The sequence below is a fragment of the Ciconia boyciana genome, chromosome 1 (assembly GCF_034638445.1).
Source record: "Ciconia boyciana chromosome 1, ASM3463844v1, whole genome shotgun sequence".
Lineage (NCBI taxonomy): Eukaryota > Metazoa > Chordata > Aves > Ciconiiformes > Ciconiidae > Ciconia > Ciconia boyciana.
In genome coordinates, this window is record NC_132934.1 from 2,026,827 (window position 1) to 2,041,353 (window position 14,527).

At 54.9% G+C, this 14,527-nt stretch overlaps 1 protein-coding gene and 1 pseudogene across 1 annotated transcript; both read left to right on the forward strand.

Annotated features, from left to right (window-relative positions):
• The first annotated feature begins 2,641 nt into the window (after positions 1 to 2,641).
• LOC140652655 (carboxypeptidase A1-like) lies at positions 2,642 to 6,989 on the forward strand (annotated as a pseudogene).
• An 813-nt stretch (positions 6,990 to 7,802) lies between these two features.
• LOC140652697 (carboxypeptidase A1-like) lies at positions 7,803 to 11,193 on the forward strand. The gene is made up of 11 exons (XM_072863872.1): positions 7,803 to 7,927; positions 8,147 to 8,228; positions 8,446 to 8,580; positions 8,667 to 8,768; positions 8,903 to 9,004; positions 9,087 to 9,188; positions 9,326 to 9,436; positions 9,671 to 9,761; positions 10,295 to 10,494; positions 10,775 to 10,859; positions 11,006 to 11,193. The coding sequence occupies exons 1-11, from the start codon at positions 7,803 to 7,805 to the stop codon at positions 11,191 to 11,193; spliced, it is 1,323 nt and encodes a 440-aa protein (XP_072719973.1).
• Positions 11,194 to 14,527: the final 3,334 nt, after the last annotated feature.

Below are 14,527 nucleotides of genomic sequence, written 5' to 3' on the forward strand. Positions count from 1 at the left end.
CCAGGCTGTGAGACTGATTAAAGGAATTTAATTTCCTTTAATGAGCCTCAGGACGCTGCCAGGTCACTGACCGCTGGTGGGAGGGGTGTCTCCTGGCCTAGTGTTCCCATATATTTGTCCCGCTCCTTTTCTCCCTCCCAGATTTGCCCAGTGGGCACGGTTAGAGGGAGGATAGAGGTGGGAGCACGCCTCCTTTTATCCAGCAGGGCCAGTCCATGGTCCCTCAAGAGCCTGCCTCCCTCGTTCTGTTGCTCAGCCTGCTAATTTCTTGGAGATTAAGAGCAAACAGCTCAGGGCCATGCATGGGAGCCACTGAAGGACAAGAGATTAGCAATCCCCGCTGCTGTTGCAGTGATTAGCAAGTCTAACAGGTTTATCTCCATGTCCTGTGATCCTCTGTGAGCTTGGCAGGAGAGCAAACACACCTGACGCAGCGGGTAAAACGTCAGTTCAGACTCAAAGGACGCGAGGCTGTTGGTGGGGAAAGAAAGGTGAAGGGGCAGCTGAGGCGTTGGGAAGCACCACGTGGGTTTGGTTTTGGGTTAAGCGTAGCCATTTTGGAAAGCAAACCCAAGCGTGGGGCAGCCAGTGCTCCTCACACGTGTCCCCATCCCTTCTGCTCACGGCCTCGTCTGGTGGCACCTGCTTCGCAAACTGACCCACTCTTCCAAAATCCCGTTCTCCGGTTGGTGATAAAAACTCCCCTGGTAAAACCCTGCTGATGGGGAGGGCCCAGGGCACACAGTTGGCTCCTGGATCTGGCTGACCTGCTGCCACCAGAGCGGGGACCTTGTGGAAAGTGGTGGGCAGGAGCTGCAGAGCCCGAGGAGCCTCGGCCAGGATTGTAGACCTGTGGCTTTGAAGCTCCATCCAACCATCCAGGTGTTGAGGCCACCTGGGGCCTCTTCTTGTAAGTGTGTGGCTTGATGACAACTGCATCCAGTTTTTGGACCCCTGGCACCAAAGAGACCTGGAGCAAGACCGATAGAGGCCACCAAGAGGAAGAGGAGGATGCGTCCCATGATGGGATACTGAGGGAGATGGGCTGGTTTGGCCTGGAGATGAGACAGCTTTGGGGTGTGGGGACCTAACAGGGACCCTCCCATCCCTGTGAAGAGGTTAGTGAGAAAAGGGAGCCAAGCTCTTCACTACAAAGCATGATGGGAAAGGCGACGGTGTCAGCTGAAGCAAGGAGGACACCAGGAGGACAGTCCAGCAGTGGGACACATCGCCCAGAGGGGCTGTGCAGCCTCCATCTTTGGAGGGCTCCAAGGCCCAACGCAGAGGGACCTGGTCTGCCCCCAGAGCCAACCTTGCTTTGTCCAGAAGGTCGGATACAGACGTCCTGCCGTCCCTTCCCACCTCAACGACCCCATGATCCTGCCTCCAAGAGGACCTCTACCCTGGCACCGCCAGCCAGGACCAGCTCACCAACATCATCAGTTCCGCATTATGAAGCCGTAACGGATCCCCCGACTGTGGCACCTTCCCGCAGCACACCCTGCTGTCGGTGCATCCAGAAAGACGACCTGGTTTTAATGGGGGAAAAAAAAACAAACCACGGTTAGAAGATGTCTGCTAAAAAACTGACTGAGACGATGTCTGCCAGCCTGGGAACCCGTCCCGGGAACCTGGAGCATCCTTGACAAGTGCGGGCAGGAGCTCAGGGCCATGATAGATAAGTGCACAACAAAGACGCTGCTATAACCTGTGGAACAAAGAAACCACTATAACGAACTGACCTCCTAAGACAGCAGAAGTCAGCACCGGCTGCTCTGGGAGCTGCTGTCCTGCTCCCACTCATGTATCATCTACACCAAAGACATAAAAATAAACCGCTTTCTACCCCAAAACGAGCCCCCTCTCTCTCTCCAAGCATTACCCCTGGGTGAACATCCCTGGGCAAACCCTCAGACCCTCGCTGGGGACGCCTGGCTCCAGGCTCCGTCACGCCCATCGTCTTTGAAGTAAGACTTCATCCATCGTCAACTGGCCCCGCTCCTGGGAGCAGTTTGATGAACGGCACCAGTAATAAGTTGAATGATATATTTTGAATTTTATAGATAGCTAGCTAGGTGTGCATATAAGTAATGAATCATAAATATATATGTAGATATACTTGCTTTTCTGCTAGTAATTTTGTAGCAACTTGTAATATACACTTGCTTTACTAATCATAATTATATTTAACTTACTAAGAATAACCTGTAATAAAGAGATTCATGGAAACAATGCGCCGTGTCCTTGTGTACTACGGGGTCCTACGACCCCGCCATCACCACCCTCCCACGCCTGTGGGCTGGCTCACCCCCGTAGGTGGTGACTGTGACCATGACACCTACTCGCACCAAGCTGGGTGCACGGGCACGCAGCATCCTCCCCGGCTGCCCGCGGCAGGACCCGAGTGCCAAGGAAGACGTTATCAGATCCTCCCTAATGTGGCTGCTCTTTTATTGACTTCGCCAAATAAAGCAAACATTTGGGTTCCCAGGAGCCGTTCCTGGCTTATCTGTTTGTCACTGCCGGCTCCGCAGGGACAGCAGATGTGGCTTTGGTGAGAAGGTCCACAAATACGCCTGGAGCACTATACAAGGGGCTATATATGCCCTCAGGAGCTGAGGCTCATCTGCATCCACTCGCCATGAAGGTTCTCCTGGTCTTTGCCACCCCCGTGGCAGCCACCCGCAGCGAGCAGCATTTCGTGGGGTGAGTCCTGCTGAAAGTGGGGGTGGTAGGGCACCCCTGGTGGGGACGGGGACCGGTGTGAGAGATGCCCGGCCCTGTCCACCCTCCTTTGGGGTCAATGAGAAGGGTGACATCCCGACGGAGGGAAAGCCATCAGCTTTTGCTGCATGGACACCAGGAAAGATGTGGTTTCACCCCGGCTTTGGAGGGAAGTTTTGAGCACCCTCCTGGCTGCTGCAGAGGGTAGAAATTAGGGGATGCTAAATCCTGAGAGCATCACCCCAAGCTTTTCCAGGGGAAGGACTGAACTGAGATGGGGAAACCTTGCTGCTGGGGCAGGAGAGCATTTCCCTCTCTGCTGGGGGGCTGCACCCGTCCCCGGGGAGCCCAGCTGGGCTGGAGCAGAGGCTGTTAGGAAATGTCTGTATATTAGATATTTCCTAACATTTTGAGAGCTCTTGTGATCAAAGGAAGGATGGAGACCACCATGGGCTCTCTGGCACGTGCTCTTTTCCCCGTTGCATCTATTCCAAACCTGCATTTTTTGCTCTTGACACCAAACCTCCCACAACTGATGCACTTTCCAACCCACCGAGCTGGTGCAGACCTTTCACAGCCTCCACCCAGCCCGTGATGGGGCCACGTCAGCGCTGGAGGCTCAGCTCCTTCCCTTCTCCTGTGATCCCTCCCACATGCACTGATGGCTCTGCCCCCCTGCAGGGACCAGGTCCTCCGCATCATGGCCAGCAACGAGGAGCAGAGCACCCTGCTCAGGGTGCTGGCCAAGGAGGCAGAGCTGCAGGTGAGCTGCAATGGGGCCCTGAGCATTCGCCAGTGTAAAACAGAGACCCTGGTGACATCCAGGGCTCCCTCCTTTTGACCTCACATCCAATTTTCCTTCCCATTTTGGACACGTATAATTTATAGCTGTATAAATATAATATTTAGGTTAGGGCACCTTGAACCCTCCTGTTTCGGATGAAGTGGGAACACCCCAGCCACTGCAGCATCGTTGTTCCCAGGCTGAGCATTCAGGTCTAAAATTGTCATTGCTTTTTTTTTTTTTTTTGGCTTGAATTACAACACAACTCTGCTCCTGCTGCGTTTGCCCTGGTTGCTTTGAGGGGTGAATCCCAGTGAAAAATTTAAGGAGTGGGAGTGGCAGGGGAGAGATGGGTGGTGGGGATCTAAGGAGACACCACTACCGAATTAAAGAGCAAAACCGGCATGCAGTGACCCTGGTGTCTCATTGTATCTACTCAAATCACAAATACTCATCATTCAAAGGGACGTTTGCAGCCAACAAGCAACTTGGGCTGAAACATGTTTCTGTAGAAGATCCATTGAGTGAGGCAAAGGGACCCTGACCCATCCTGGTACCCCCATGTGTGTGTCCCAAAACTCGTCCAAAGATCTTTTTAGATCCTTCATGGGAAACTCTTATGAGACCCCTTTTGGTGCTGGGGAGCTCAACTGATGAGCACCAGCACGGGACGGGGCTGAACTCTCTCCTCCGCACCACGTTGACTTTTGGTGTCACCCCACCAGGCCCGGCCACCCAGCTGACCTGCGGGTGCCCTTCCCCAGCCTCCAAGCAGTCAAAAATTTTCCTGGAGTCCAATTGCATTTCCTACAGCATCATGATTGAGGATGTGCAGGTAAGGGCTGTGGTGGGGAGTGGGATGAGCTCCCATGGCTCAATCCCAACAGAAGACCCAAAAGGTTGGAAACCGTGAGGACATGGAAGAAAAACCCAACTCCCTGCTCCTTCCAGCCTGCTTGATGGGTTTCTTTTTCCCTCCTAAACAGGAATTATTGGATGAGGAAAAGAAAACCATGATGAAGTCCAGCAGGATAGAGAGAAGCACCAACACATTCGATTTTGCCTCCTACCACATGATAGATGAGGTACTTTGCTCTGCAGAGCATTCACTTCGTCTTGCTGGGGTCACACTCAGCCCATGTCGTGGTTGCATCCATGCGGTGACATTCATGGTGGCAGCGAGACCCCCTGGGACATGTCTCTACTCCTTGGGTGGAGGTTTTAGCTGAGCCAGGAGACCGGGCATCCCTCCATGTGCAGCGTGGCCTCTCCTGGCACCTCCCTGCCTCACTGGAAGACATCTTCAACTTCATTTGGGGGGTCGAACCCTGTGCTTGGAGCCCAGTGGGTGGCTGATAGAGGCTGTGATGGTGTTGGGGGATCTCAGAGCTTTTTTTTGCCCCACCGTTCATTCTGCTTTTGCAAAAGCCTTTGCGATGTACGCCTCCCTGCTTGCACAGAGGTCCACACACCTGGTCTTCTCCAGGGAAGCACCAGATCTTCTCCAGGGAAGCTCTGCATGTTGCATCTGGTGCTGGAGACCCTAAAAACTAAAAGGAAAGCCAGGGTGAGACTCATGACCCAGCAACTCTTCCTTTCAGATCTATGACTGGATGGACATGATGGTGGACAATCATCCTGGCCTCGTTAGCAAGATCCTGATTGGGGAGAGCTACAAGAACAGACCCCTGTACGTGCTGAAGGTGGGTACCGGTGGCACCCTCGCCTTGCCCAGCCCTGGGAGGGCGTGGGGCTGACATCCCCCTCTCTCCGTACCGTTCAGCACTGGGGGATCGAACCGGCCGGCCATCTGGCTGGACACCGGCATCCACTCACGGGGATGGATCACCCAAGCCATCGGCATCTGGGTGGCCAACAAGGTAACCGCGTGCCCTGGGACATGGTACCCCAATTCTTACCCCAGCCGTTTTTTAACACCCCTCCCCCCCCCCCCATGGTGCTGCTCGATCACATCCCTCGTCCCTGAGGGGCACCGAGGCAGCTCCCGCTCCCCTCCCCATGCAGGTCGCCGAGGAGTATGGCCAGGACCCCTCCGTCACCGCCATACTGGACAGCATGGACATCTTATTTGAGATCGTCACCAACCCTGATGGCTTCGCCTTCACCCACAGCTCTATGAGTGTGGGGACACTGTGGGGGGGAACTTGGCCTGGCGCTTGGCTCTGCCAACTGTGGCTGGCCACAGTTTTTGGGTGGGGAGGGATGTCTCTTCCCATGTGGGACGGAGAGTGGTTGGAGGTGGCTTCCTCCCATCCCCGGAGTTGCTTGGGCAGGAGGGTGTCATCTGTCCCCCAAGGGTGGGGGGATTCACATCCCTGTGATGGTCTCGCCCCCATCTGCTCCTAGAACCGCATGTGGTGCAAGATGAGGTCCATCAATACCAGCTCCCACTGTGTTGGCGGGGACCCCAACTGAAACTGGGACGCGGGTTTTGGAGGTGAGAGCCGGGCCACCAGGTCCCCACACTGGGCATTGCTCGTGCCTCAAAGCATCAAAGCTTCTTGCTAGACGGGAGAAACCTGGGGACTAGAAACCCTTCCCCGAGGCGGCCTCTCTGCATGGTGCCTCTTCCACCGTGCCCCAGGCTCCGGCTCTGGCAGCAACCCCTGCTCCAGGAACTACTGTGGCCCCTATCCCCACTCCGAGAGCGAAGTGAAAGCCATCGCGAACTTCAGCTGTGGCCATGGGAATGTGAAATCGGTCATCTCCATCCACAGCTACTCCCAGAAACTGCTTTTCCCCTACAGCTACAAGAGAGCGCCTGCACCCAACCACCAGGAACCGGTGAGATGGCCCCAAAACATAGACATGGGGCTGCAAGTGCCAGCCTTGCTGGAAGAGTCAGGTCGGATCATCCCAGGATCCTCCCTGCTCCTCTCGTTAGATGCAACCTGCACACTGAGCCCATCACTTGGTTCTTGGAGGGAGGGCGATTGCAAGATGTACCTCCCGTCCGCCAAAATTTAAGGGTGTTTTGGGGAAAAGCAAGAGCAGAGGGGGTAGGAAACGATGCTGGGCTCTAGACCCCGCTGCCCTGGGGTTTCTGCTGCCCCAAGGTCTTGGTCCACCAGGTCTCACCACTTTTGGGCTCTCCCTTGCAGAATGAACTGGCTTAAAAAGGCAGAGAGCGACTTGGCTGCTGTGTATGGGACAAAATACACCTACGGCAGCATCGTGGACGCCATCTGTAAGTGTCCCTTCCTCATCCCGCAGTGCCACGTCCACCATGAATGCCCAGCGTTGGGATCACATCTCCCCTCCTCTCCCTGCAGACATAGCAGATGGCACCACCATCGACTGGGCCTACGACAACGGGGTGAAATATTCCTTCACCTTCGAGCTAAGGGACATGGGGCGCTACGGCTTCCTCCTGCCCAGCACCCAGATCATCCCTACTGCTATCGAGCCCTGGGTGGCACTGCTGGACATCATGGTCCACGTCCTGGAGCATCCGTACTGAACCCAGCAGCTCCTGTGGTGTTCCCTCATCTCAATAAATAATCCTGGAGAGTTTTTATGGTTTAAGGCTGGCACCTTTACTTCTTCATCCTAGACTTAAAAAAAAAAACAACCCCAAAAAACAGCAAGAAAGGATTCCCAGCCCTGCAGGTGTTTATTCCCCCCTCATGGCTTTGTCCCTACAAGTCCCCACCCTTTGGGCCCAACAGCCCTGAAGGACCTGGGAGGCGATGGGTGGGTTTTGGGCAACCAAACCTAAATTTGTGGGGTTTTGGGCAGCATCGCTCCATTGTCCCTTCCCCGGGGGCTGGGAGGAAGGACACCGGGCACCCTCAGGGCCATCGCTGGGTGCAAAGTGCTTTCAGGCATTTGCTATTCTATTTTTGCCACCTGGGATGGCCGTCACCCACTTAAACCTCTGTCCTGCACCCAACTTTAAACCAATTCCCCCACCACTATCACCACCAATGTGTCCACGGTTCAGGTCCCCCTCTCGCTGAGCCCCCAGTGCGAAAATCTTCATCTTGCAACTTCTTCTCGACCCAATTTTGCTCTTTTCCTCCCCGCAGCTCCGAGCGGCAGCCGGCACCGTGGGCGGTGGGATTTTGGCACCTCCCCGCCTCTCACCCTGCTGGCAGGTGACTCACTGACAGCCCTGGCCGGTTCCCAGGACGGGTTTGGCGGGGACCGGGAGCACCGCAGAGGGGGGACGGCAGGGCTGCGGTGCCCAACCTTGGCCGGTGCCAGCCGGAGCCTTCCCACGGCCCTGGGAAAGGGGACAGCTGAGGGGGCCGGGCTGGGGGCCACCATCCCGATGGGATTTAAGAGGCCCCAGGGTGCCTTTGGGACATGGGACGGGCTCTTTCAGCTGACGATGAGGGCTCTCCTGCTGCTGGCTGCCCTGGTGGCAGCGGCCGCCGGCACCGAGACTTTTGTTGGGTAGGGGGTCCGGCTGGCGGGGGGTGGCCGGGATGGGGACGGTGGCACTGGTCAGGGCAGAAGGAGCCGGTTCAGTCCTGAGTGGGCACGGACACCCCCGGAAAGAGGCTCAGTGCAAATCCCCAGGGTGGGGGGATGGATGGGGTGGGGGTTAGGCTGGACCCACGGGGGGGTCGGAGCTTGGCCCCGCTGCCCCCCCAGCACCCCCTGATCCCACAGGCACCAGGTGCTGCGCATCGTCCCCACCAACGATGAGGAGCTGCAGAAGGTGCAGGAGCTGCAGGACCTCGAGGAGCTGCAGGTACTGGGGGGTGGCTTTTGGGGACACCCCCCCGGCCCGTGTCCCTTGCTTTGCACCCCCCAAACCGCGCTGTAGAGCAGGGATGGAGCTGGGGGGGGACTGGATGTGGGATGGTAGGGACCAGCTGGTGAAAAGCAAGAGAGAGGCTGGTGCGGGGGGGGGGCGGGCGGAACCTGAGGCTGGATCCGACCCCCCATCTCGCTTTCTCCCCCTCCAGCTGGATTTCTGGCTGGCACCCCGCGGGCTCGGGCACCCCGTCGATGTCCGCGTGCCCTTCCCCAGCCTGCAGCCCCTCAAAGCCCACCTGGAGGCCAACGGCGTCTCCTACTCCATCGTGATCGAGGACGTGCAGGTCAGCGGTGGCGGAGGGGGGACGGGCGAGACATGGGGTTGCAGTGCGGCAGGGGACAAGGTCTCATCCTGCCCCGTGTCCCCCAGGCGCTGGTGGACCATGAGCGGATGGAGATGCTTCGTGGCCGCCGCCAGCTGCCGCTCTCCACCAGCACCTTTGACTATGCCACCTACCACAGCCTGGATGAGGTGAGCAAGTGCAAGATTCGGGGCATTTTGGGGGGGAAAATTGTATCCTGGAATTGCTCGCTGCACCCTTTGCTCCACGTGCAGCAAGGGCAGGGGGTGAGCCAGGCGTGACCCTCCCCATCCCTCCTGCACAGATCTACGCCTTCATGGACCTGCTGGTGGCCGAAAACCCTAACCTGGTCAGCAAGCTCGAGATCGGCCGGTCGACAGAGAACCGCCCCCTCTACGTGCTCAGGGTGAGGATTTGGGGTTCACGGGGTGACTGGCACAGGGAGCAGGGCCAAGGGCAAAGCCAACCCCACCCCTCTGCTCTTCCAGTTCAGCAAAGGAGGGATGAACCGCCCGGCTGTCTGGATCGACACTGGCATCCACTCCCGTGAATGGGTGACGCAGGCCAGCGGCGTCTGGTTCGCCAAGAAGGTATGGGCACCTCCCGGACACGTCTTACGCCCCCGAAGGGCCACAAGGTCCTGCAGCCACCGTGCTGGGTGGCTGACCCCACGGAGGGGATGCTGCTCCAGCAGTGCCAGGGAGCCCCAAACCACCGTCCTTTCTAGATTGTCCTGGATCATGAGAATGATGAAGGTCTGGCTTCTGTCCTGGACAAGATGGACATCTTCCTGGAGATCGTCACCAACCCAGACGGCTTCGTCTTCACCCAAACGCAGGTACCGTCCCGGCTTTCCTCTCCCTGGCTCCTACAGCCACACTGGATGGGGAGCAGGACTGGGGTGCTGCACATGGAGGCCTCTGAAAGCTCAAATCCTCCTTGTCTACATTTCTATGGGGTGGGAAGGGGACCACCATGACCCATTAGACACCCCAGATGACAGCCCCCTGTCTGCTGGAGGCTGGTGGAGCTCCGGCCTTGGACACCAGCTGAGACAGCTCTGCCCTTCCAGAACCGCATGTGGCGCAAGACCAGGTCCAGGCACCCGGGTTCCACTTGCGTCGGTGTGGACCCCAACCGCAACTGGGATGCAGGTTTCGGAGGTCAGAGCTCTTCCATTGGCCCTGGGGGGGGGGAGGTTTCCACCCTCCAGGTAGAAGCTTTGAGGCCATTTCTGGCTCAGAAAGATCCACTGATGTCCCCTGGGGAAGAGATGAGATGTGCTCTCCTTGGCAGAGACATGGGTTTGGGCTCCACCAGGCCTTTGATGTCCCCTGGGGAAGAGATGAGATGTGCTCTCCTTGGCAGAGACATGGGTTTGGGCTCCACCAGGCCTTTGATGTCCCCTGGGGAAGAGATGAGATGTGCTCTCCTTGGCAGAGACGTGGGTTTGGGCTCCACCAGGCCTTTGATGTCCCCTAGCGACCAGCAGGGTGGGGACCACACATGAAACCCATCATATAAATGTCTAGGAGGAGCCCCAAGAGCGTTCCTTGCTGGCCACCGAGTAGCCGAGGGGTGGGAAAAGCTCTTGGGCTTGGAGACGGAAAAGACCCTTTGCCCCTGTGACTCTCTGAGCCACCCAACTGCCACCAAAGCCACCAAACACGCACACTGTGTTTTCCCTTCTCCACAGGGCCCGGGGCCAGCAGAAACCCCTGCTCAGAGACGTACCATGGACCCTACGCCAACTCGGAGCCCGAGGTGAAGGCCATCGTGGACTTTGTGAAGAACCACGGGAACATCAAGGCTTTCGTCTCCATCCATAGCTACTCCCAGCTCCTGCTCTACCCCTACGGCTACACCACCACCCCAGTGCCTGACCAGAAGGAACTGGTAGGGCTGACGTGGAGGGTTGAAGGGGGCTGGGATGATGCGAGGCTGCTCTCCTCCTCCAAGGAGGAGCAACCTCCATCATGCACCGTGGAGGGGGTATTAGCAAACTGGGAAGAAGCCCTGGCTCCTCTGCCAGCCCCTGGGGACTCCCCCAGGCCGAGGCTACTGAGCTTTGGCGTCCTTTTTGCCTGCAGCACGAGCAAAAAACCTCTCCTGCAGGCTGTATCCCCCAGGCTTTCCCCTTTTCTGGCTCATCTTTCTCTCTTCTGTGTATTCCCAGCACCAGATTTCCGAGAAGGCGGTCGCAGCTCTGTCTTCTCTGTACGGCACTAACTACAAGTACGGCAGCATCATCACCACCATCTGTAAGTAACGGGGGCAGCAGTGGTTTCCCCCAAAATAAACCAAAATCATCACTCACACCTTGGCTTAGACAAAAGGTCCCGTGAAATACCCGTACGACGCAGAGCGACTAACGTTTCGCATCCCTCCCGTTGTTTCCCCCACTCAGATCAAGCGAGCGGAGGAACCATCGACTGGACGTACAATCAGGGCATTAAGTACTCCTTCACTTTCGAGCTGCGGGACACGGGGCGCTACGGATTCCTGCTCCCTGCCAAACAGATCGTCCCGACCGCCCAGGAGACGTGGCTGGCGCTGAAGGTCATCATGCTGCATGCGCGGAACCATCTCTACTAACCGGGATCGGGGGCCGAGTGGTGGTTGAATTAGCTGGGGGGAGGGGGAGGAAAGAACGCAATAAATAAACGTAAAGAAGGACGAGAAATGCCTTTTGTTGTTTTCCCTTTTTCCAAGTCACAGCGAAAAGCCTTTTCGGAGACTGACTCGGCATTCCTGTGGGTGCACACAGCGGCAGCCAACGTAAACGGCGCGCGCTGGCCCAGTGGCCTGAAAAGGGGATTAAAAGGCCATGAAAATAGCGGGACACGAAAGGAAGGTGCTTGTTTTCCCTCTGCTCTGGCAGAGGATGGAAGGGGAAGAGGTTCAGTCTGACACTTACTGGGCAAGCAGAGACCTCGGACACCGCAGCTGTGCTGGCAGGAGGGTACCCACCCTCCCCAGCCCTCCCAGGGGCCGGAGTGGCTCTGGGACATGAGACAATTGGGTCAGTGTGATTTATTCTGTGTATTTTTGTGGTTGAACATCAACTTGCAGCGCTGGTAGAAAGGTCCCTCCTCACCTGCCGCGATCCCATGGGGAGGGGGAGCCAAGCCCCTGCCACCTCCCAGCTTCTGCAGGCGCTGCTCCATGCTCTCTGTTAGCTCTCAAAGCTCAACCTGAAAAGAAGTACTCAGCCATGTGGTGTCATTTACTTTTTATTAAATTAAACAATTAAAACTCCCAGACTCTATAGAGTTTGACTCTATCCTCCAAACTATACCAAGTCAAGAGTCCAAAAACATAGAAATCCATCAAGATGACAGGAAAGTACATTCAGTTCTTCCCTTGATGCCCTGGATTTGGAGGATCTCAAACAGCTCGGACTAGTTTTGTCCGTCCGTTTCAGAAGGAGGTTTTCATGCAGCCTAGAGCAGCCAGGGATTTTGGATCTGTTCCCGCAGCTGGATAGCAAAATCAGGACTTTAAGCCAACACAACGACCACTACTCTCATCTCTGTTTTCAGACAGATGCATTTTATACACTTCCAAGCACTCACGAAGCCAAAAGATTCTCCTACTCGCACACTGGTGGGACCCTGTGTGCTGTACCGGTCCCTGTCTTTCAAGTACGTAATAAATAGCTTTCACCTCTCCTGTGCACATTCAGCTAAATCAATCAGGGAGTATCATTTTTCAGCCAACCAGCCTCGGCAAGCTACCAACTGAATTATGCAGGAGATGCCACTTTGTTCAATGTTTTTATTTCACGATGACATAAAAATGGAGGTGCCGTACAAAGCAGGAAGGAGCAGCGGACTCAGGACATCAAGATCAGACTACGCAGCTGCGGGAGCCACGTTATACGTTCAAAGCTAAACGTGGCATTTCTGCTATGCTTCTTTATTTAGCTTTTATTTATTTTATTAGGACTCCTAATAGCATCGCCACTCAGTAACTAAAGCTTCAAGAGGCGAGTCAGCTTCCCAAGGCTGCCAGGGAAGAAGAGTGCGGACAAGAACCAGGTTCCTGTGGCTCCCGCTTTGGGCTCAGTCCATTTAAACAAACACTTTTCTCTCAGGAAGTAATGCTGCCGTTCCACAGAAAGCCAAGTGGTCTGACCTAGGAGGACAAGCTACTTTGTTCAAAATAAAAATGCCAACAAAGAATCTTCCAGAAGCGTGATCAGGTAGGAAGGTAAGAAAGCAGAGCAGTTAGTAAGATGGTGAGATGCATCCAGCTTCCTAAGGATGGGCTGAAATAAGATCTTTAATTTTTTGATCTTCATACTCGACCAGCCCAACTCTTATAGCACATAGGTACATACACACACTCCCTATGGAAACCCAGGACATGGGCGATCCTTAGCAGATGGGTTGGAAGGACAGTTTGTACAATTAGAGCTGGTTTGTACAACTTAAAGTGTCCAAGGGCTTCTTTGGGAAGCTGGGAGCTTTAAGTTACCCCCCTGTAATCAGATTTTGTTACACATAAAAATCTAGATGTGTATTTGAACACACAGGGGCATTCAGCTCTTTGAATTACTTTGTTCAGTACATTTTAAATGCTGGCTCTGCCCTATCCCCCTTGATTTCTCCCCTTATTCTCCCTCTGGGGGATCCCTACACAGCATCAGTTTGTGCTGATCACCTCACTCTTCTCTGGAGAGGACTGAGGTTACGGCTCTCATCAGAATGAGACTGCCAGTCCCTGGATCAGCACTCCTCTGATTTAAGACTCATGGAGACACAATGAACATGATAAACGTGCTCAGGGATGTTGAGACAAACTGCCAAACTGGAAATTATATGCAATTTCTCGCACCTTGCCCTTTCATCAGAATTACCGCCTGATGATGTGCACCACTGCTGAATTTTGGGGTCCGTTGAAGATTACTTGTCTACTTCAAAAAGGGGGAAAAAACCCCACTGAAACCCAAAAAGCCACGCACAAAACCCACAAGATCAAGAAGCCAAAGCCGGACCAAGCTGAGCAATACTGTAGTTAAAGGCTAGAGAGCAGTATCTCTCTGTAACCACCTACGACGTCTCTAGTAGGCAACTCTGCTTTGTCACGGGGTAGTTTCAGGTGATTTCTAGGTCACCCAGCCAATACTGGTATAGCGTAAACACCGATTTCATGAAAGCTTGATACTTGTTTTCTACGAAAACTTCATGTCCTGTTCAGTTACCAGATTCAGGGTCCCTGCTAGGTTTTAGGGACCCTGGTAAGAGGGCAGAAGAAAATTTCCCTTCAGCAACCCTAACCTTAAAGAAGCTACTCCAAAAACACTGACAAAGGTGTAACTGGGAGTAAATTTCCAGCCTGGCACTGGAACTGCAGAGCTCTTTGCTGCTCCACTGAAGAATGCAGTTTGCCTCCAAGCATCACAAAAGCATTTTATGAAGCAAAAATGACATTCTGCTTCCTAACCTCAACTCGTGCCTGCCTGTACGATGGTTAGGGAAGTCAGCCTCGTCAGCAGAACAGTGACTGGCTCCTCCACGTACGTCGCAGTTTTCTGCGGCTCCAGTGACCAGCAACGTGCTCTGGCAAGTCGGAAAAGGAGCAAACCACCGGTGCACAGTGGAACCAAGGAGACACTCTGCCTGCACACCAAGAGGGGCACAGCAGATGATTTTGCCCTAAGACATGTCAGCTAAAACCCTGCTCAGCACATCTGGCAGCCTTACTCTCTCCTTTAATCTCATTTAGAACCAAAACCACCACACAGTAGCTCTCTGTAACCACGGCAAGAACAAAGCAGAAAAAGCACAGTTAGAAGCCAAACCATCCAGACAATAAGGGAGAAAAGAGGGAAAACACAGTTTTCACCTCCAGCTCACCTTTAAAAATATAGAACTGTTTCACAATCTGTCCATGAGTAAACAGGATTGTCAGGTTACAGTGCCAC

What these genes read in the sequence shown, in the direction of transcription:
- LOC140652697 (XM_072863872.1), top strand. Translation starts at nt 7,803, where the DNA reads ATGGGATTTAAGAGGCCCCAGGGTGCCTTTGGGACATGGGACGGGCTC. An exon ending in GGCACCGAGACTTTTGTTGG is followed by an intron (nt 7,928 to 8,146) that starts GTAGGGGGTCCG and finishes CTGATCCCACAG; the next exon opens with GCACCAGGTGCTGCGCATCG. An exon ending in TGCCTGACCAGAAGGAACTG is followed by an intron (nt 10,495 to 10,774) that starts GTAGGGCTGACG and finishes GTGTATTCCCAG; the next exon opens with CACCAGATTTCCGAGAAGGC.